Raw genomic sequence first — 22,551 nt, forward strand, 5'->3', positions numbered from 1 at the left:
GTTACTGTTCCTTGTATATGCATCCACATACAACACTCAAATAGAGAAATAAGAACATGGAGAAAAGCTTTCACATAATATAGATAATAGAGTATCCAAGGGATAGAATCAGGATGTTTGCTTTGGCATGAAAAATAAAGTAAAAAGAGATGTTAACATCTCTCTCCTTTTCCCTATTTTACAGTGCATGCTATCCTTATCCATTGTCATTTATGGTATAAATGTATTATACAAATTCAGGTATACTACAGATGTCACTTGGAAGCCATAGGGCATTCTAGCCATTCTTAAAACGTATTAATACAAAGAAAAACAATACTCTCCAATAGAGGAAACAGAATGTCATTCTATTTATTGATATGTGGACTTGTTTCAATTGAAATGGAAACTTAATATGTTTAAAAATATATGAGACACTGTTGCTGTTTTTTTTTTTTTTAAATGTGGCAGTATATAACACTGGTGCATACTGTTACCAAAAAGAGAACCAAGGAAAACAGACTTTTCTTAAGAAAGAGTGTTTCATTATACATGAGAAAAGAAGTAGAATAAAAATAAAATAAGACAGAACTATATTTTGAAAGGCCTGTAAGAAGAAATAAGCACAAAACACAATAACACGAAAATCACCCCTTGTTAAATTTGGTCATTTTTCTCTCTTTTAGAATGTTAAGTAGAAAAAAGGGGGTGCACTTAATTTTATAAATAAATAAATATATTAAAATATAAAGTTTAAGTGATTATTCCATAAAAGTAATGATACAATTTGATAACTTTAGCAAGCAAGTTTTCATGTATGTCTAAATAAAATCATGTGTATAATAATATATAATTTCTTTAGGATATTTGCTTTAAAAAGTCTTTTAAAACATAGCTAATGTCATGAATCTGACCAAGAATTAAAACTGGTTTACACTTAAAAATATGATAAAAAGAACATTTAATATGTATTTATACTTCAGGGCATAAGGAATTATATTTTCAGAATAATTTAAACCATAAATAAAATATGCTTGTTGATTTATATTTTCTTGTATTTTGCTCATTACGTTAGGGCTTAGCTCAATATTTTGAGGAAGTGCCTAGCAAAAGATCCATGGCTTTCCTTCCAAGCATGTCCTTACATTTGAATAAATATTTCTTACTCTCATAAAATAGTTTTCCTTAACTCATATATTATATATTTGACAGGCATAATAAGCAGCATTTGAACAGTAACTATTTTATCATGTAATTACCCCTAGTCCATAATGAAGATTTTAGGAAAATTATATCTCTAATAATATGTCATATATATTGCATATAATTATTTATTTGCATATGTAATGTATACATTATTTATATTGAATTCTACTATCACACAAACCGTGAAGATTCTGGCATCAGGAAATCCAAACCAAATCAAAGCATACCAAATAAATCCTGACTTCTGATCTGGAAGACCTGAATACAATCTATGGTTTTGTCTCTTTGAAATATGGACTTGAGAAGATGACTTAACCTCTTTAAATTCCTGTTTCCTTATTTAAGAAATGAAGACAATCATGTTTGCCCCATCTCACTTTTGAGTGAGTGACTCTGAGTGAATTTTGGACAAAGAAGCAAGAATAGTAATAAAGTATAATATAAATTTTGACCAATAAATATTGATGATTGACTATTTGCAAACATCACAAATACTTTAATGCCTTTCACCTCATCTATTCCTTGAAAATTCTCAATCCTAGTTTTCTTACATTTTGAAATATAGTGAACCAATTGCAATGACTCTCACATACTTTATTAAAATCAATAACAACACCCCTCATTACTCCCTAACTTTAATTCACTTTTAAAGTAATCAAATCAATACTTTCAAAACAACATTTTAATATTAAAATGTGCATTTTTACTGAAACTTCCCAAAACCTGCTAGCCTCATCTCTTAGTTTGCTAATGGCTGCCAATGCAAAACACCAGAAATGGCTTGGCTTTTACCATAGAGATTTATTAAGTCAAAATAAATGTCCAAATCAGAGATGCTGTCTTACCAAAGGTCGGCTATTGGCAGTCTTGGATCCCTGCCATGTGGCAAGGCAAAATAGTAGCTGGCCTCTGCCTTCTCCTCTAAGCTCACTTTATTCCTGAGCTTTGTGGTGGGCAATCTGGCAAATAGCTCTTCTCTCCCTTCTTCTGGCCTCATTGCTTCAACTTCGGATGCTCCACTGATTCCAGCCTCCAACTTTTCTCAGTCTCTAGGGGTTTCTCTGTCGCTGCAGGTGATCCTGGAATCCTTTCTTACATGTCAAGGTAAAATAGTTGCTCCCCTCTCCTCCATTTATATAGGACTCCAATAAAAGTATTAAGATCCACTCTGGGTCCTACAATCTAATCAAAAGTTTCTAAATACAAAGGGTTTAAAGGCACAGAAATGGGTTTGCTCTAAGAATAGGATTTTCTGGGGTCCATAAAAGACTCAAGCCAGCACACTGCCTCAGCTTCTTTTTGACCTTGTTTTGCAAACAGCACCCAAAACTCATTAGCAACAGTTTATTCTCCTTTTGAGCTTGTTTTGCAGACTGATATAACCCAATCATGCATAGAAACCTAGCCTGGTGCCAATTGATGACCCCAAGACCCCCAGGTAAATCCATTATGAGAAGTCCTTCAACAAGGAAAATCCAGTGGAAAATCTGTCTTTACCACGTATGGGAAAATCTACGCTTAGTCAATCAAATCATACCAGCACCCATCTCCCATCCCCATAAAAATTTCCCTTGCCCTAAAATTGGGGAGACAAATTTGAGTTTTGCCTCCTGTCTGCTAGCTGGTCAACCTCACAATAAAACTCTGTTCTCAAAATCCTGGTGTCATGACATTGACTTCTGTGCACATCAGGCAATGAGCTCTTGCTCATTACCAGTAAGATGTTTCCATTTCAAAGATTTTGGGGAGTTCTGCCATGTATAGTTAGGAAAATAGAACCTTATCTTCATAGTTACTATATAATACAATACAGTATTATATAATTATACTGTTAAAATATAATACAATATTTATTTATTATAGGATTATTGAGACAATGAAACATTTTCTAATGGGATTTAATTCATATAAATCTGACCTTTTAGAAGCATCATTCTGAAGTTAACATTTCACCAAAAAAATCAAGTAATATGATTAAATTTACAATAGGTAGAACTGAGATACATTCAGTTTTTCTTGAGAGTTATGAAGATTAGCAAAAGGTAGAATTCCACAGTGAGGATTATCATATTTGCACACAAAAAAAGGACACTTTGAACTTAGAAGGAAAAAGAGAACAAATGAAGGCTGTTGAAAGTGGACTTGTCTAGTAAAAAGTATAGATTATTTTATAGAAACATAGTATTTATATAATTTGTCTATGTGTACATTAACATTTATACATTTATGTAAATATATGCATATGCACAAACATATATTTTTTTCAGTTGAAAATCAACAGAGACTGACAATGTGAAAGAAGACTGGGAAATTTACTATGAATGGTTCACATAACCAGATTTGGGTGAGATAGCCAGAAGAATTTGCCCCCCACCCCCAAGTGGCAATGCAAGACAACACACAAAAGGAGCAATGAACCACATTGAGGCTTGAAATCTGTTGTTCAATACCAAGTATATCCCTGACTTTCCATGGGTTTCAGTTTTCTCATTAACATGAAATGGTTGAGTATTTTTTAATTTTCAAATTAGCATTCATTATAAAAATTAATTTTTAATTGTAGCAATGATTCAATGTGTGTTCATCAATTGTGAGAGATGTACCACACTAATGAGGGATGTTGTTGATGTGGGAAAGTGTGGAAGAGGGAGGAATTGGGGCATATAGGCTGTCTGCTCTGTGTCCATTTGCTGTGCATTCTTCTGTGTCTGTTTTTTATTTACTTATTCCTTTCCCCCTTGCAGCTTGCTTGTCTGCTGTGTCCATTCAGTGCACACTTTTCTGTGTTTTTCCTTTTCTCCCTGTCTCTCTTTCTGTTGCATCACCTTGCTGAGTTGGCTCTCCATGGCGCTGGCAGGCAGGGTGGCACTCTGCGGTGCTTGCAGGCCAGATGGCACTCCACAGCGCCCGGGCTTGTGCCTCTCTGCAGTGTGTGGGCAAGCCTGCTTTCACAAGGAGGCCCCAGGACATGAACCCAGGGCCCCCCATATGGTAGACGGGAGCCCAACTAGTTGAGCCACAACTACTTCCCTCCCTTTTATTTATGCAATTTAAATCTACTTTACTTTAAAAATTAAAAAATTTAATTAAAAATGTAAAAACATTAATTTAAAATTATCTGTAATTTATTAACAGAAAAAAATAGTGTAGAGTTAAAGATAAGAATATTTATGAGAAAGCTGAACTAATAGTAAATGAGGACTCCTACATTTTGATTTAGCAAATACCTAAAATATAGATATAGGAGATAATCCTTCACCTGGAGTTATTAAAAGAATTTTATTGTCCAGTTTTACTTTTTCCATCCAAATTTAAAAGGACTTTTGTCATACATTTAGTAACTCTTTACATTTATCCCATATTTCTTTGACTCTTTCATTATTTTTATATATTAACCTTCACACACATACTTACATGTAGACATATATACAAAATATAAAAATAATATGTTACAGACATCTTAAATTGTGTATTTATCGAGATTTATTATATTTTTTAACTTTCTCTTGGCCTTGACATAATTTTAAATTCTCTGGACATTTGAAAACAGTTTGATTTTATTTTTTTCAGTGAGAAGATAGACATTCATTAGGTCACATAATTGAAAGGATTTTGTCTCTAGCTCTCAAATCCCTGATGAATGATTTCTTCATAGAATTCATTCCAAAAAAAAAATAAAACAAAACACAGCCAAGGTTCTGGGGTCCCTAGTGGAGAAATGAGCTGGTGAAAATTGAGACAAAATGTTGCACTGAGTATGGAAATAAACAGGGAATATAATGCATTCAAATTTACTGTGTTTTATTTTATACACAAGAACAAATAGCTTCTCATTTTTGACAACTATACTGTACTTTGCACATTATATTAGGACTCAAGTCAATATTTTTTTCTATTTATCCTTACTATCATTCTCTTTTATTTTTGATTCATCATAAAGCCTTCTTACTAGCAGCAATTAAGTATTCCATTAATGCTGTAGTTTTCCTATGCAAAACAGAACTTAATAGCATTGTTTCTCTTTCAATTCCTAGTAGTAAGTAGGAAAAAAAAGTTATATAAAACAACCAATTTATTTGATACTTAAGAACTATTGAAAAGAGGAACTCATATTTTTCTTCATTACCCTGAAATGGAAGACAACATAGTACAAGAGAAGGACCTCAAGTAAAGCTTTCTTCTATGTATTAAATAATCATAATTTTAAATGCGAAAATAGCAATATACATCATTCCTAAATATATGTATATATGTTATTTGTATGTTTCCCTGTTTATATATAATTTCTTGCCTAAAATTAAAGTAAGTATAAAATTGTTATAAAAACTTTACAATACAAAACCTTTAAGTTAATTAAATGATTTAGTTAAGATAATTTGTTTACTAAGGTTTGTTGCCCCATGTAATATCTAATCTGAATTAATAGTTGAATGTTTGATGAAAGAAGGCAAACATTCTTGAAGTTCATAGTATATGTTAGTACCTAAACTAACATAAGAAAATGCAAGACCAAATTATAGACATTTATAACTAATTATTATATACAGTATAACCATTGTGAAAAACTGATTATATTTCTCTTTGAAGTAAAAAATACCTGCCTATAAAGATGGTGGTGGTAGACAGTGAACCATTAAATTTTACCTTATGAGGTAGATATGTGGTTTTTTATTGGGGGGGGGGGGTGGATACTGTTTTGACAGTTTCTGCTACACTGATTTTGAGCAAAAAATGACTTTATTTATGATATACTCTAACTGCTAATATACTTCCCCCTAGGGGCAGTTTGAGATGATTTTATGAATCCAAAAAATAGAAATATTATGTTTGTAAACTATTCCTCTGAATGTGATACACTTTGATTGCATTAAATTCAGTCCAAGGGCCTTTAATTAGATACTTGATAAAAGTGCTTTAGGGCTTTTGATTTGACTCAGGTTGAGTCCCCACACCTTTCCTGGGTCTGATATAAACGGACTCACACAGATGGAGGAGAAAGGGAGTTGGCATATTTTGATTCTGTAATGTAAGAATTCTTAATGAGAGTCCTTGGACCCCCAAGGTATCTGTGGAAAGATTTCAGGGGGTCTATGAGTTTGAATTGAAAAAAATCAACTTAATATATTTATTTTCTCTGACCTTTAACTGAAATCTAACATTTCCTTCACTTATGAATGTATGCACTAAATAGATTACAGTAGTATTCATTTCACCTGACTAGCAAAGGGGTCTGTGGAACAAAAAAGGTTAAGAACCTCTGCTGTACTGTGAGAGAGAGGATAACTTAAGCACAAGTTCCCCAAGAGGCTGGGTGCATGGAGCAGCTCATGAGGAGACCAGCCCTACTATATACCTGATAGCTTAGAGATGAACTTCATAAGAGAGCACAACAGAGGAGTTGAGACTGATAAAGGAGACCTGGAAAGAGACAAGCCCAATGCCAGCTTGCACTGAAATCCGCAAGAAAGTAGAGCAGTTGAGCCTTAGAGAGAAAGCCCAGAAAAGGCAGAGACCAATCAGAAATGGTTTGTCATTTTGCTTTAACATGTGGCAGCTGACTTTGGTGAGAAAACACCTCTTATGTGCCTCAAGTTGGACTTTTCATAGTCTTGCAAATGGAAGCTCTTACCCCAAATAAATAACCTTTATAAAAGCCAGGACATCAGAAGCTTTTTGGCAAACTAAAGCACCCCCCAAACTTGCATCCTATTAAATTTTCTTAAATGAATTTTTTCTTCTTTTTCAAAAATACCATTGACTAAGCAAGTTGAGAAAAATCTTTACCACGGTAGTGTTTTGTTACAGGGAATGGAGTGTTGCATTATCTATATTTACAGTTTTAAATAAAGAACAATAAGAATAGGGTAAAAATTAACTCTTAAAAACCGTTAGAGAACCAAAAAATATTTTGGGGTCTTTGACCATAAATGGATATTTGGGGGCAATGTTAATAAGGACTCATACACTATATTTTGGAAAATAAATACATTTTAAAGAACTCAATATTTGATTATTCATATTACTTTGGTACAAAATGATTTAAAAATTTACAAACTTTTATAACATGTTTCTGATTGTTACCACCATTTCTATTAATAGGATTATTTAATTGCCCATTCATAAAATACAGACAACTCAGTAAAACTTGCTTTCCTCTTCTTTTCTCTAAGTCTCTTTCATTACCTTGATCCCTATCCCAACAGTCTTTTTCTTGGGCTGCTTATTTTTATCCCTCATATATACAATAAACTACAATATTTAGAATTATTTTGTACTGACCTGACCATTTGGTAATTGAAATGAATTGATATAGAAAGTCAATAAACAGGGAAAACAGAAATCAGGGAGCCATGTCAACTCCAAGAGACAGTCTTTTTTTAATAGCACATTCAAGAAATTTCCCTCAATATTGTGGTCAATATCAAATAAATGTTAAGTTGTTAAAGGACAAGAATTAGTTTTTGGTGTCTGTAGTTAGAAACAGATTCTTCATTATTTGTTCCATCTGAAGACAGACTATTTACATATTTTATTCTAACGCAAGGAAAAAATACAGATAATTTAATTCTTCAGTAGGAATTGTTTACGGAAGTGGAGAACACTTGAAGCATTGTTGTCAGACTTACCTAATGTACATAAAATGTGGTAAAATTCATGAAGACTATAACAGAGAGACAAATGATATGGATGAGAAAGTTGAACAAAAAATATATACCGCCAAGTGGAATATTACATTTTAGAATATCAGTGTATAGAGATAAATTTAAATAAAAGTATTTTTTGTTTTAAAATTACTGTAAAAATAAATTAGGAATATGATAGTTACATTGTCATTCATAAATATTTTATGCAATGAGTACAAAGGCAAAAAGTCATTAAGAAATATTTGGAATGGAAACATTTCTGTATTACATAATTCTGAAAGAAATACAGAATGATGGAAAATTGATTTTATTCAATATTTATCATGTCATAGATTAGTGATGCTTTTTCATTGTCAAATAATAGTTTAACCTAGGTTGAAATATGTACACGCTTAAATAAACCTTCAGTGCATGTAGGATTCCACAGGGCCTTGAAAAGAAGAGAAAAAAAATAAATGAATGACATCAAATAAATAAAATGAAACTTTACTCAATATGAAGATTTAAAATATTTAAACACAGATAAAAAAGAACATAAAACTTGTGATTATGATTTTATAGTTAAAACTATTAAATTTATTACTGAAAATGTTTATATTAATAAGGTTTATAGGCTCACGAAAACCAATTAAATATAGTACACTACCAAGCAAAAAATGCAAGAGGAAAAATTAGGTGGCAAAATTCTATTATTTCTTTGGGTTTATAAGATCACAAAATAACAGTTTTATGCAACTATTTTTCCTTTATGTATTCCTCAAGTTTAAAAAAAATGCAAGAAAATTAAGTAATTAAATGATTCAAAAGTATTCCATGGCTCTCCTGTTACTTTTGGAAATTGGAAACCGTAGTCACTATCCCATGGTCCTAAACAGAAAGCTCCAACAGAATTTTGTCAATCTGCACTAATTATTTTTATTTCTTTATTATTTAAATTTTACTGCATTTTAAAGAAATAGGAGATAAAAATAGCTTAAAATCTTTCACTGTTTTTTTTTTTTAAAGGAATGCAGCCATTATGTATGAAAACAAGTATAGGATCCAAAAAGTATTGAATATGGCATATGCCCTCAAGAAGTGCAAAATCTAGTTGGAGAGATATAAATGAATATAGGAAAAGATAAGTCATACTACAAGATAGCAGGTTATATATATATGTCCACAAATTGGTAATACTGATAACTTGCTGTTAGAGTTCTGTGGAAGGAGATATCACTCAGAGTTTGGGTGGTCAGAGCAGATTGCAAGTCAAGAAAATAGGATTGGAACTTGGCCCTATAAGACGAATATGGTATTGGGTGGTGTATTACAGAAAGAATGGTTAAAAATAAAACAAGAACTAAATAACTTAGATAAGAAACAGCAATTTCATTTGGAACAGTTTAGGTGGAATAAAGTTCATTTTTGTTAACAGTACATGCTAACCTTGCATAATTTGGAAAGGATACAGTTTTTGCAGTCATGAACACTGATTTGAGAAATGTGAATTTTATCTTATATGTCTTAGTGAGCCATCAAATTTGTGGGTATGTAGTTTAAATTAGAAATATAACAGGATGTAAACTGTGTTTTTTAAAATTTTGTTTTCTTTTAATTTTTCAGATGTGTCTGAGGTGCTACATAGATTAGAAGGTGTAGAGCACCTGCAAGTAGGGAAAAAGGTCCAATGTAACAGAATCTTGAAGGAATAAGCAGTATTGGGAGGTGACTGCTCTTGGTAGTGTAATTTTCCCTGTTAACATGTTTGTTCTAGTTCTTTTAACAGCTGACGCATCACTCTGGTCTCAGCTCAAATGCAACATCCTCAGAGATGTCTTCCCTGATTAACTCTTTCCTAATCACAAGCCCCTCTTGATCTAAATCTCACCTTTGTGCTTATTTCTTTCACGGCCTTTATCACTGTTGAAATTCTTATTTATTTTTCCTCGCTTCTAAATTAGAATATAAGAACATAGACTAGAATATAAACCATTAAGATACAAGGTTTATGAAGACAGGAAGACTGCCTGTCTCTTGTTCATTGTTAAAAATCTCAGTGCATGGAACAGCTCAAAAATATATATATATATTACTTACTACATAAATGAATGAGAATAGAATACCTTGTGATGAAAGGATCCACGGGACTACAATTAAGTATTTCACAAAGATATGCATTTGCAACTAAACATGTCTATTTTTTTAAAAATAAAAAGTAGTCTACAGAGTCATTAAGATGAACACTTAAAAAGGTGCCTGGTATTAACTGCCCAATCAACAAATGTTAGTTAAATGATCATGAAAGGGCAAAATGTGTTCTAAGGCTCCCAATATTAATATACTTAATGAAATCTCTAACTCAGCCAACCTTTTAAGATTCTAAAAAGAAAGTTACTAAAATGAAGAGGAGAATATAATAATCAGTTCGGTAAGTTCAGAGACACAAATGTCACTAAAATGAACGGTACAAACATTTCTCTCACCACAAAAATATATAATATTCTAGTACTTGCCATGTAGAGAGGACAAAAAGCCTCAATATATATCGGAAATTGTTAGCTAGTAGAACACAGAGAAGATCGTAAGGAACTAGTAAAGCTCTACTAATGAGAATAGATGGCTCCCCATGGCTACCATGTAGTGATAACAACCATTTGAAAGATAGTATTATTTGGTATGATTAACCATTCTGGGAATATTGTAAATTAAGAAAATCTGTTACAAAATAGATGAATCTTCTTGGGCTTTAAAGTATAATATATTAAACATATTGGCAAATTAGAAAACAAGAACTCCAGTATTTAATTATTTTAATAACAATATTTTAGGAAAAAATTGTCTTAATAAATACTTTATTTCCTTAAAATTTTCCAAGGTATTTTATTTTGTATGGAAGTAGCCCTTGAAAGAAATTAATTCATTGTACAAACATAATTCCATAGTCATTATAGCAATGTTGGGATGTGTTGGCATTAAAATTACATTTAATTATTTAAAAGGCACAGATTTTCATTTGAAACATAAGAAAAAAGAGGTAAGCAATAAAGAAATAAAATGTCCTTTTTCTGCCAACCAAGAGATGATCACTATATACCTTAGTGTATTTATTTTTACATAAGCATTTTTGTTACCAAAATAAGATCATACAGTACATTGTTTTTAAGTTACTGTACTTGATGCTGTTTTATTTAAGTTAATGACTTCTAACTTTCCATGTCAATACATTTTTTTTCTGTCTAATTGCAATCCTTCTCCAGCTTTTCTCAAATGTCCCTCAAACACATTTTTCTGCTGTACAGTCTGATACAAGATGTAGTCCGAGACCAGGAATCACATCTGAAGGTGATACCATTTAAAGCGTTTCACTTTCAACTTCTTAATTGGGGAAACTTTCCCTTTACTGTGAACATTTCTAGATGTAGAGTGAAAAGAGAAAGACTGTACCATGAGCATCTGCGTAGTTGTCCCTTGGATTGCCACAGTGGTTTTTAAACTTTCTGTCTCTCCCTCTCTCTCTTTCTGACTCCTTGTCTCTCTCTCCATCCTTTTCTTTCTCTCTTAATACATTTGTCATATGTCTCTTTAGTCTTTATAACCAACTACAGCCTCCCAATATTATAATGGCATTTTCTTTTTTCTTTTTGAGGACACCTTGTCAGTTGTCTTACAGAGAATCACATTTTGAATTTCTGATTGTTGCCTTATGGTACTGTTTTTACTTATCCATTCACCATTGCTTTAGTATCTTTTAGTGGGAAAAGCTAGGAAATATTCTTTAAATTGATAAATTATGAGTTAATTTTAATATTTTCAATTTGACTATAATATTACAGGATTTCCCCCAACTTCTATTATATAAAATAGTTATATTTTTTCTCATATCCTGAAAAATCCTGAATACTAGTAATATTAGAATTATTTGTTGAATCACATAATATATATAGCTTCAAAATTATACTTTTACTTCTGAAAGTTTTACTTCTTTGAAGTTTAACTTCTTTGAAGTTATTTCTGTCCTTAGACTATAGCTCACTAAGAATGTACTGCTAGAGAAATGGATTATGAATCACTTTTAAAAATTTGGTTTTCTCTGTAGTTATGTTACCAAGTTGATGTAGAGTTAAACTTATTTCAAATGATTTTTAATTTTATAGTTTTCTTTTTTCCATAAAAACAATATACTCAGAGAATATGACTTTTATACTCATCTGTTCAACACTAGTATATACTGCTCTTGTCACTCGCCTTACAGGTAAACATTTTTATTATTTTCAGGTTTATTTCTTTTCTGATATATGAATATAAATAATCTTACATAAACTACATACTACATAAATGTTTCGTGACTTGTTACTTTTGAATATCAATATATTCTTGCTACTCCATATCTGAACATTAAAATTAATTTTTTTTTTTGGCAGCAGCAGGGAGCTGTATGGACTCCATTTTGTAAATGAACCATATTCAAACAAGCCCTTATTGATGGACATTAGGGTCGTTTTCTATCTTTAGTTATTACAAGTAATGCCATAAAGGAAAACCTTCTAGAGATGTTATTTTGAATATATGGTTTATATTTTCAAGATATATTCCTAGGGGAGGTATTGCTGGGTATAGGATAAAATCACATATAGTTGTGTTCTATTTTTCAAAACCCCTCTATAAGGTATGTACCATGTGACAGTGCTGTTCTTTATTTAATAGGAATGAATAAAAAGAAGGATAGAAAATATTCAAAATGATCACACAGTCAAATGTTGTTCAGGTATTTAAATGATAAGGACAAAGTGTAATTATTAATAATGTAGTAAAATCATATCCATTGTATTTGAAATGTCAAAAATACACATACATGTAAATATGTTTATATACATACATTTATAGATAATGAGTCATCATTTATATGTTTATTTTAATATGAGGTAGAGAAAAAACTTTAAAAGAGTAGAAAATAATACATATGTATAGATATACAGGAAGTAATTTTTGCATATTTTTATGACTTTTACCCTGTTTTTAATATCAGTATTTCTTAAGTCACAAAAGTGAACCATATTACTGATACTTCTTCAGAGAAAAGTTAATCATTTCTGATTCAAAGTCTGTAGAAATTTTCCCATAAATTAAAAAAGACTCTGAAGTACCATTTTTGGAACAACATTAAGTGTTAGATAAATGCAAAAAAAACTTAAAAATACTATATTTGCAATTCTACATTATTTCTTTCTTAGGTTTGGAAATGCACAATTTATCAATTTTTAAGTGATGATTTTCCAGTGTATCAAAATGGTGAACATTTTTAGTGTATTTTTCTCTCTAAAAACTATTTTATATTAGACTAGATAGTTTAAATCCACATCTATAGATCCATTTATAAGCATGAAAATCATAAAATAACAAGAAATCTTTGGTACTTCTGATATGGATAGAACTTTGACCCCTTAAGTACTCTGAATTGCAAATTACAATCTTTTTAGTACAAATTTTCTCTGTAGTAACTCAGCTTTATAAATTTAAAATTCTAATTACCATCTTAACAACATGACATCGCGTAAAAGTCTAATTTCCTGGTATTCTTACATTATGGAGCATAAGGTTAATGCTACATGCGGCTCTGTTTAAGAAAAATCTCTAACATAATATTTTCATATACTGAAAATTCCAACTCCTTTGCCTGGTATGAAGCAAACATTTGTGGAAGCATTTTCTTTCTCCTTTAGCTATCTGTGGCTATTTATAAGTTATAAAATCACTTTACATCTTTATTCTGAAACACTACTAATCCAAACATTTTAATGTCTTCTGCCTCTCCCCCCTGAAAAAAAACAAAAACAGTTCTTCACTGCCAGAATATATAAATGAGGCATTCTAAAGTCACAAAGTGTGAGTTAAGTGGCTGAGATACATTTTGATGGAGAAAGATTGTTATAAGGGCCAAAGCACATGACAGATATCATCTTCTATGTGTGCTTCTAATTCAAGGGCAAATATTCTCAAAGAGACTAGCAGATCTCATAAGAAAATTAAAAGAAAAATTGAAGTATCTAATTAAGTCTAGTAGCCTAATAAAGATTTGACTGACAAAAATTGAAAAGTCATGAGCTAATGTAGTGAGGAATTAAAATACTATAGTAGTCATGTTATAGCCAAAATTATTATCCTTTCTATGTAGAATATATAGTTTTATGATTTATGTGTATTGAGAAATTAATATTTCTAGGAAGCCAATTTGCCTATTACCTTCAAAAGAAATCGATTTTTTATTATTAATTTATACCAAGTATCATAATGTTGGACCACAAATATGCCTACCTAATAGTTATATAAATTCATTTTAATCCTCTTAAAAAATCAAATCACAATTTAAGCCATGTCTTTTACTTTAAAATATTTTTCTTTAATTCTTAATTTATACGTGCAAAATTTAATAGATTTGCAAGTAATCCTAACTTATACAATTAAAAAAACATAAAAATAAAAGTAGGGTTTTTTCCTTACCTATGGCATGCATAATATACTCATAACTAACAGATTGTTTGTGCGTGTATATATGAAACCCAAGGATAAATTTGCTTTTGCAGATCTTTTCTGATTGTAGGTCGTATTGAGAGAAAGTAACAATTTCCATAGACATTAATTAATACAGGCTAAATTAACACATTTTTCTTTGAACAAGTACCTAAGCAAAGATGAGAGCTTCAAACAAATTATAATGATTAGCTGCCGTCTCAAAATACATCACAATCACTGAGAGATGCCTTTTAGTCTATAATTTGTCTTTTCTTCCAAAGGGTGCTAAACATTTCTTCAGAAGAGACTCCCTTTCATGAAGTACCACTTAGCATGCTACATCCCTTACAAGACTTCTAAAACTATATGGAAAAAAGAATTTGAAATTTTGGAAGTAAGTTTAAATTACCTATGGAGAAGGTAATCTAAGAGTTAGCATTAGAAGTGGATTGGGGGAATTTTCCTTTCAATAAATATCTACTTTTCTCTCTTCTATCAACACCTTCACCAAATAAACATATTTTCCTGCAAACATTACTAGTTTAAAATACATAATAAGTTTTTAATTTTTGCATGGTATTTTATTTTAATGCATAGTTTGAAAATTATGAGCTTTCACAGTTCACACCTAGTCTTGTTATTCTTCCCATTGAGATCACATCCACAAATTCTCCTATCAAAAGGATTACTGGTCAGTTAACCAATATGAATTCTATGAATTCTATGTAGTCATAATTGAATTTTGAGACATTTCAGGAAAGATCTGGTTTCCAGAAAAACATTCAGGATTTTAGAAAGAACATTTAATACAATGCTTTGAGGACAAATGAGTGCTGGCACTTAGGTTTTAAAATCACTGTTCAGCAAAAAAGTAGTTCCTATGTTGATTTGCATTTAATGCTTCTTTCTAAAAGGCATAAAGTAGTCATTTCAAAATATTTTCTGGTTATTTAAAAAATAATATAGAAAACTAATGTAGGACAGCAATATGCAGTTCTGTTTTTCCGTGAATAAAGTAAAATAATGAATACTTCTATGTTACAGATTTAAAGGATTATAAAACCTACATTGAAATCTTTTATTTATTCAGTTATTTTTTTCAACAAGTAATTATTGAGTGTTTATTTGTTTACTTTTGCTGGCATAATTTGTCTGATAAAATGGGTGGGCTCATATACAAAGAGGTCTAATTATATGTTTAAAATCTATAAATTCTACCATTTCTGCTCTGACAGAAGAAGGGTATGGGGTGGTGAAGTAGAGTGGGGGATAAGAAAAAGAAGAAAGAGGAAATGCAAATATAATTTACATAAAGTGTTTGATTCTACCCAGCTATCTTCTCCACTTACGCCAAGTATACATAGCATGGGAGCCTGCTCTGCTGCTCCCTCAGGTGATCTGTGTCTCCCTAGCATGGGCCTCTTGATGCAGTGCGCCTGATTACAGGCTTTAGTGATACACAATGCATTTTTTCATAGTCCCCAAAGGATGCCAACTACTTTTATCTAGGTCCCAAAGATAAAGCAATTAGAAATTTGTTCTTACTGAATCAGAGCTCCTCAAAGGGTTTTCAAAAAGCCCATTGAGGGAAGCGGACTTGGCCAGTGGTTAGGGCATCCACCTACCACATGGGAGGTCCACGGTTCAAACCCCGGGCCTCCTTGACTCGTGTGGAACTGGCCCATGAGCAGTGCTCATGCGCGCAAGTAGTGCCCTGCTACGCAGGGGTGTCCCCCGTGTAGGGGAGCCCCATGCGCAAGGAGTGCGCCCCATAAGGAGAGCCACCCAGCGCGAAAGAAAAGTGCAGCCTGCCCAGGAATGGCAACTCTGCACACAAAGAGAGCTGACACAGCAAGAAGACGCAACAAAAAGAAACACAGATTCCTGGTGCCGCTGATAAGGATAGAAGGGGTCACAGAAGGACACACAGCGAATGGACACAGAGAGCAGACAACTGGGGGGAGGGGAGAGAAATAAATAAATAAATAATAAATCTTAAAAAAAACCAATTGCAGTGAAAACTAATCATTCTTATCCATCACATGATAACTATTTGGTTTCTTAGAATTCCCTGTATACATTACTAACTGCCCAGGAGCACCTTCAAAATTAAGCCTAAGAAAGATACCAAAGGTGAAGTACATATATACTAATAATTGCATTTATATGTTTTTCAAAATACAACAAATAATATTTTCATAAATATTTTTCATAAATACAACAAACAAAATTATTTTCCTGAAATAGAAATAGAAAACTGCACTTATGAAATATATCCATCATTTGGAAAATATGATATTTGAAAAACACACTATGGTTTGGGTATACATTACAAAACATATTTAAGGTTTATTCATAGGTGACTAAGACAAAATATATGTGATGTCTCAATTAATTTTAAATAGTCAAATGAAAACCACTAATTATATTTAGAACAACAATGATTTTAATATTTGATGAAATCCTTGATAACTTAAAAATTCTTAAAAATATGATCAAAACAAGTTCAATGTATCACATGTAAGTGTAAGCATATGATAACATGTAACATGTAAGTGTAAACATATGCTAATCAAATAAAGAAAACTTTACTTAAAACTTTCGTGATTTTATTTATAATTTAGAAGCACTGTGACTGCTCTGAGTCACATTCAGGCACCAATGTAAAGGAAAATTTATTCTTAAAGTTAATCTGTCATATTTGAAAAGGCAATGTTCTGCAGAACACCAGATGGAAGTTAAAAAAAAAAAGCTACCCATAAAGATGTCAAATTAATACAAGTACCTGAATTTTCTCACTACCAGGATTTATAAGATCTTCACTGCAGCATTTTGACTGTTCATTCTCAAATATTTTAATCACAATGTTATTTGCAGTAGTTCAATCTATAAAATATTTATAGGTAGTCTATGCCTTATGTTGAAGTATCTATTTATATAGTTGATGTAATCAGAAGAATCTTCCCTACCTCTTAGCACAATCTTATAATCATCAACATTGGTACTTGACTACATCTATTCGTCTTCTATCTTGCTTTAATAACACAAGTGACACCTAAGAAATTTTTCTTTGATCTTTCAATAAACTGTCTGTGCAAACAGAGGAAGGTGAGAGAGGTTAAATTGGCATTGATTATTTAAGACACAGTCATCATTTATCTAACAATCTCCTTCATCACAAGAACTATTCTGTTTATAGGCACTCTGAATTTATTTTAAAATAATACTTGCCATGTGCATTAAAAATCAGAGAACATTGTATACTAACATTAGTTTCAAGTCTCCTGGCAAATCAGTTGCAAGATAGAAGTAGTTTATTGTACAAATCTTTGAACTTATTCACTGTAGTGGATTTTTGGAAAGTTCTTTCAATATATATCATTCATTATAATTAATACCTTCTGGGGATTCCATTTCCTATCTAAGAGAATGTGTGGCAATGGCTATCTTCCTAAGGAAGTTATATTAATGGTGACTTGTAGTCTCATATGCTCTGACATTCAAACCACTGAAATGATATTTGTAAAAATTAATTTGTGGCTAATTTTGACAGCTTTAGGAAGAACGTAAGAGTATAAAACTATCTATAATGTACATGTGAAGATATTAAAAGTAAAATTTCTACAAGAGCTTCCATTATTTTTTTCTAGCAAACAGTATTGCTAAAATGTGTCTAATAAATATATATATATTCACACATACCCCATATCTGTGATAAATTAAAATCATGCAAAACATGAGGAAAATGTGGGTAAAGTATAATGTCAAAGAATAATAATTTTTATTTCATGTGATGATGTGAAAATTATTTGTGAATAAATATTTTCAAGTATAGAAAATATTTCATTGGCATGGAAGAAATTGTATTATTAATGGATCATCTGTTTCCAATTATGTGCACAGTTCATCACACAAAAGTATTTTACTTATTCTAATTTGTTTACTTAAAATATTTCCCTCTCCACTTTCTCCCATACAAAATTTTATTACGGCAGTTTATTTATTGAGGTTTGTTATTTACAGTTTATTACTACAGGTACACCTATTACTTGCATTAGGTTCTATAGACATATCTTTGGTAATTAATTTGCTGATTCTGACTGCTTTACCCTGGAATATATCACCAGGAATGGTGAAACATAAAATCTTTAGAATAGATGATTATTCTATGTTAACAACTTTTCAAATCATAACTGGAACATACATAACAGAAGTCGTAAGTACTTCCACGAAATTATAATTCGTTAAACTTAGTTCAATCAGATAAGCATATAAGTCATTACCAAGAGATATGACAAGTTAGAAACAATGAAAATTTCAGATGCTTTAATTATGTTCATAGCTATTTTTACTTTTTTTATGTTTGTAGAGAGCTAAATAGCACTGATATAAGAAAGTTTGCAGAAACAAGAAAACTGTGGGTCACAGAGAGGCAAAGGCATAAAAGGTAGCTAATAGGTATAGTGTTGGGACAATAGTTTTCTTCTAACAGGTCCAATTCATTCCTAAATAGCTCACATTCACAAACAATCACTGATAACACTACAGACCTCTTATATTTTAAATTTATCTTCAGTTATTTTGAAATCCAAAAATCAGTTTTCCAAACATCATTTCCTTAAAATGAGTAAAATGGAATATCTGATTCCAAATGTTCCTTTGTTTTTCTTTTTCCCTATTTTAAAGGCATAGTACTTTTTATTAAAAAAACTAGACTTCCATAAATATTGTATGGTAAACATTGACTTTACATTTCTGGAATTCAAGTTACTTATTTGAAAATTGAGAGCTTTGAAGTAGGTAGATTCTAAGTTAATTTCTAGCTCCTCGTTTTTATGATTTTGTTATATTGAAATAAGACCTAGTAGAAATTATGACTTTATTATTCTTTTAGGAAAACACGCTGGCTTGCAGATTATACTTATTGGATTAATATTATAGGGACTGATATACAAATATTATGTACTGAAAAGTTTTTAAACATGGCTCTCAAAAGAGATAAATATTGATACATAAGTGCCAAGCCTTCTTTGAATTTTACACAATTTTTAAAATAAGGATCATCATCATCAATCGAATATAGCACTAGTGTTCAAGAAGTCTTGTAATAATGAGATTGCTATAAAGAATAATTAAATAACCAGAATAAACATATATTATAAAGAATGCAACAGATAAAATTCAAAAGAAAAGAGTACTTTTAATACTTTTTAAATAAAAAAATAAAATATTATATAAACATCTGAAAACAATTTGTATTCAAATTGAAAACTTTTATTCATTTCCCGGTTGAGACAAGTAGTTTTATATTAAATTTGTTAATATAGATTGCAAGATAACAAAAAGTAACAAACACTTTTATGTCCTCTAATACAATGAAAACCTGTAGACAAGCATGTATTCTATCATCATATGCCTTCAAAAACCAACTTATCTCTATTTCTACTTGTCATTGAAGTGCCAAAAATAATATTAATAAATGTTTTAAATAGAAGAGAGGCTTCTTACAAATATTAGAAACAAGATATAGAAGTTTATTTTTTACTTCAAAAGGCAGGTTAAAATCACGAACTTAAGCAAAATGCAAATTAAATAGCTGAGTTTAAAAAAATGATAGGTACTTGAATCAGTTATCCAAAATTCGTCCAATGTTACCAGAAGCAATCTTGTATAAAATATGTTTTACCATCCTATTTTGACAGTTCAACAAGTATTTCACAATAAGAAAAAATGTTAACTTTCAATTAAATTACTTTCTACACCTTGCACTGAAGCTCAAGAGCTAAAATATTACCGTAAATTTCTCTGCAGAGTTGTATTTTGTTTTACGTTCTGGAATGTAGAATGATGTGCTTGGACCTTAGAGATTGCAAACTCTATTACTAAACTGTTAATAAATAATTTCGTTCTTTCTTAAAAAATAGTGTCAAAGTATCCCTATCCTCCACATGAAATTCACTAATTCAAAATGATATTAAAGATATTGGTTAAAAAAATTAATAAGACATTGGTATGCTAGTTGGTGACTCCAATTATCTTTTTTCATTCCAGAAGGTATTTGGGGATTGTTTAAGAGCAAAATGAATGGTGTGCCACTAAATCCTATTAAATCAATGCATGGACACAGCAGCAACAGAGGTAAATAAGCTGTGGAGGTGTGAATACCAATAAAGAAGATAAAAATAGTTTTATATAGCTACTTACATCATAGCCTAGAAGTTCAGTCTGTGTAGATTTATCTACTCTTGTAGCGAAAGCCTTCTGTAAATGCTGAAATTTTTCCTGCAAAAAAAAAAAGTACACTGTTTGTGAGTCACATGTTTCTACACTAAAAATCACCACTTATTAGAATCTGATTAATGCACAATTCGTGATCTCTATGTGCACATCTTGTTCTGTTGGCATTTTACAAATCCACTGATTTGTGCAGAGCTTTAATGTCAGGTCACCATTACCCTATCTTTGGTATCTTTTCTTCTAGTATACAAGACTCTTGGTTGGAGCCACTATTGAAGGCTAAAGAGTTTGCTTTGCTTAAATACAGGGCTGTGTTTTCTATTATGCTGGCTTTTGGTACCTAAACTGATATGATTTTACTGATCTAGTTTCATAGAATTCATATTTAAAATCTGAAGTGTTTTCAATAAATAATACAACTCAGTGGACTTCATTTAGTTTGTTTTTGTGATGTTTTGAAGCTGTATGTACCCCAGACAAAACAGTATATTCTTAAACCTAATCCATTCTTGTGGGTGTGAACCCAATGTAAGTGTGACCTTTTGTTGAGTTTACATCAGTTAAGGTGTAGCCCACCTCAGTCAGAACGGGTCTTAAACCTATTCCTGGAGTCCTTTATACAAGGAATGAAATTCAGAGAGAAAGCCCATGGGAGAAGCCAGAAGCTGAACATCCGTGGAACCTGGAAGAGAAGGGAGATACGAGGAGACACCTCTGTGTGCCATGCCATGTGGCAAGCTAAGCACCAAGGATTGCCAGCAGCCAGAACCAGAATGCTGGTCTTTGGGAAGAAATTATCATCTTGAAGTCTTGATTTGGACTTTCTTTTAGCCTCAAAACTATGAGCAAATAAATTCCCATTGTTTGGCCTGATCCAGTTCATGGTATTTTCTTCAGCAGCCCAGGAAATGCAAATAGTTTTTAAATTTTAATGTCCTTAATTCTATCCAGGAACTCTACATATTTAAAAATATGTACTTTAAGGGATTTGCCACTATTCCAAACTTGTGATAAGTAGATAAGAAAATTAATGCAGGAAGGAATTTGGGGTTCTCATATTTTAAATTGAATTGTACTAAGTCTGGGTCTTACTAATTTGACTATTCTTACGGCTGGGACCTTCTCATTCTTAACTGTGTTACTTAAAATAAAATGGGATCTTAAGTATGTAGTATGTTTACTGTGTGCCTGGCATAGCACAACTGGGAGTGCTATATATACATAACTGTAAAAGTTTGAAGTTCTTTTATGAATCCAAACAAAAAAAAAAGATTACATTTTTGAACTAACCCATTCTTGTGGGTGTGAGACCCTTTTGATTGGCCTATGTCAATGAGGCATGACTTTCAGGTTGGTCTCCACCCTCTTGCTGGGTCTGATGTAAATGGAAACACAGAGAAAGACACACACAGTGGATAAAAGGAAGCCACAATTTTGATCTGGCCAGGTGAGAGAAAGGACTCCAAGTTTACCTACAGGTGAGCTCAAAGAGAGAGGCTCCAAGAGGTTCAAGGAGCCGAAGCTCAAGGGGAGAGGACAGATTGGACACAGCTAAATTCAAGAAGAAAGTTGAGAGAGACCAGCAGAGACTCCATCTTGCCTGATTGCCAAGTAGCAGGATCAATGGTAGCTGATTTTAGTGAGAAAGCATCTCTGATGGTACTTTAATTTGGACATTTCACAGCCTTGGAACTATAAATTTTACCCTTAATAAAATCTCCTTTATAAAAGCCAACCCATTTTTGGTACTTTGCACTGGTAGCCCTGTAGTAAACTAAGACAATGATCATATTCTAATCTTGGAACTGTTATCATTATTCTACCCAATTTGCAATGAGAACAATAAAGTTTAGAAAGTTCAAATAATTTGAGATAGTTTCCAAAGAAGACCATGTGCCCAGCAAACTGTTCAAGATTTAACTTGCTTTAAAAGAGAATTCTTTTTGTTTTCTTCTCTTTTAAATGCTTAATAAAATAATTATGCAATTCTTTAATG

The 22,551-nt window shown here is 31.6% G+C and overlaps 1 protein-coding gene across 10 annotated transcripts in view; it reads right to left on the minus strand.

Moving 5' to 3' along the window:
• Positions 1-22,551, minus strand: part of CCSER1 (coiled-coil serine rich protein 1) — a 1,483,327-nt gene that overhangs the window by 700,579 nt on the left and 760,197 nt on the right. For 9 of the 10 annotated variants that reach the window (XM_058295427.2, XM_058295480.1, XM_058295424.2 and 6 more), the window contains one exon: positions 20,523-20,600. In XM_058295427.2, the coding sequence (XP_058151410.1) occupies positions 20,523-20,600 (78 nt within the window). Of the gene's footprint in view, positions 1-7,155; positions 8,260-20,522; positions 20,601-22,551 lie in introns of those variants that run through there. The other variant, XM_012523633.3, reaches the window with a different exon arrangement.

The sequence above is a fragment of the Dasypus novemcinctus genome, chromosome 1 (assembly GCF_030445035.2).
Source record: "Dasypus novemcinctus isolate mDasNov1 chromosome 1, mDasNov1.1.hap2, whole genome shotgun sequence".
NCBI classification, from domain to species: domain Eukaryota; kingdom Metazoa; phylum Chordata; class Mammalia; order Cingulata; family Dasypodidae; genus Dasypus; species Dasypus novemcinctus.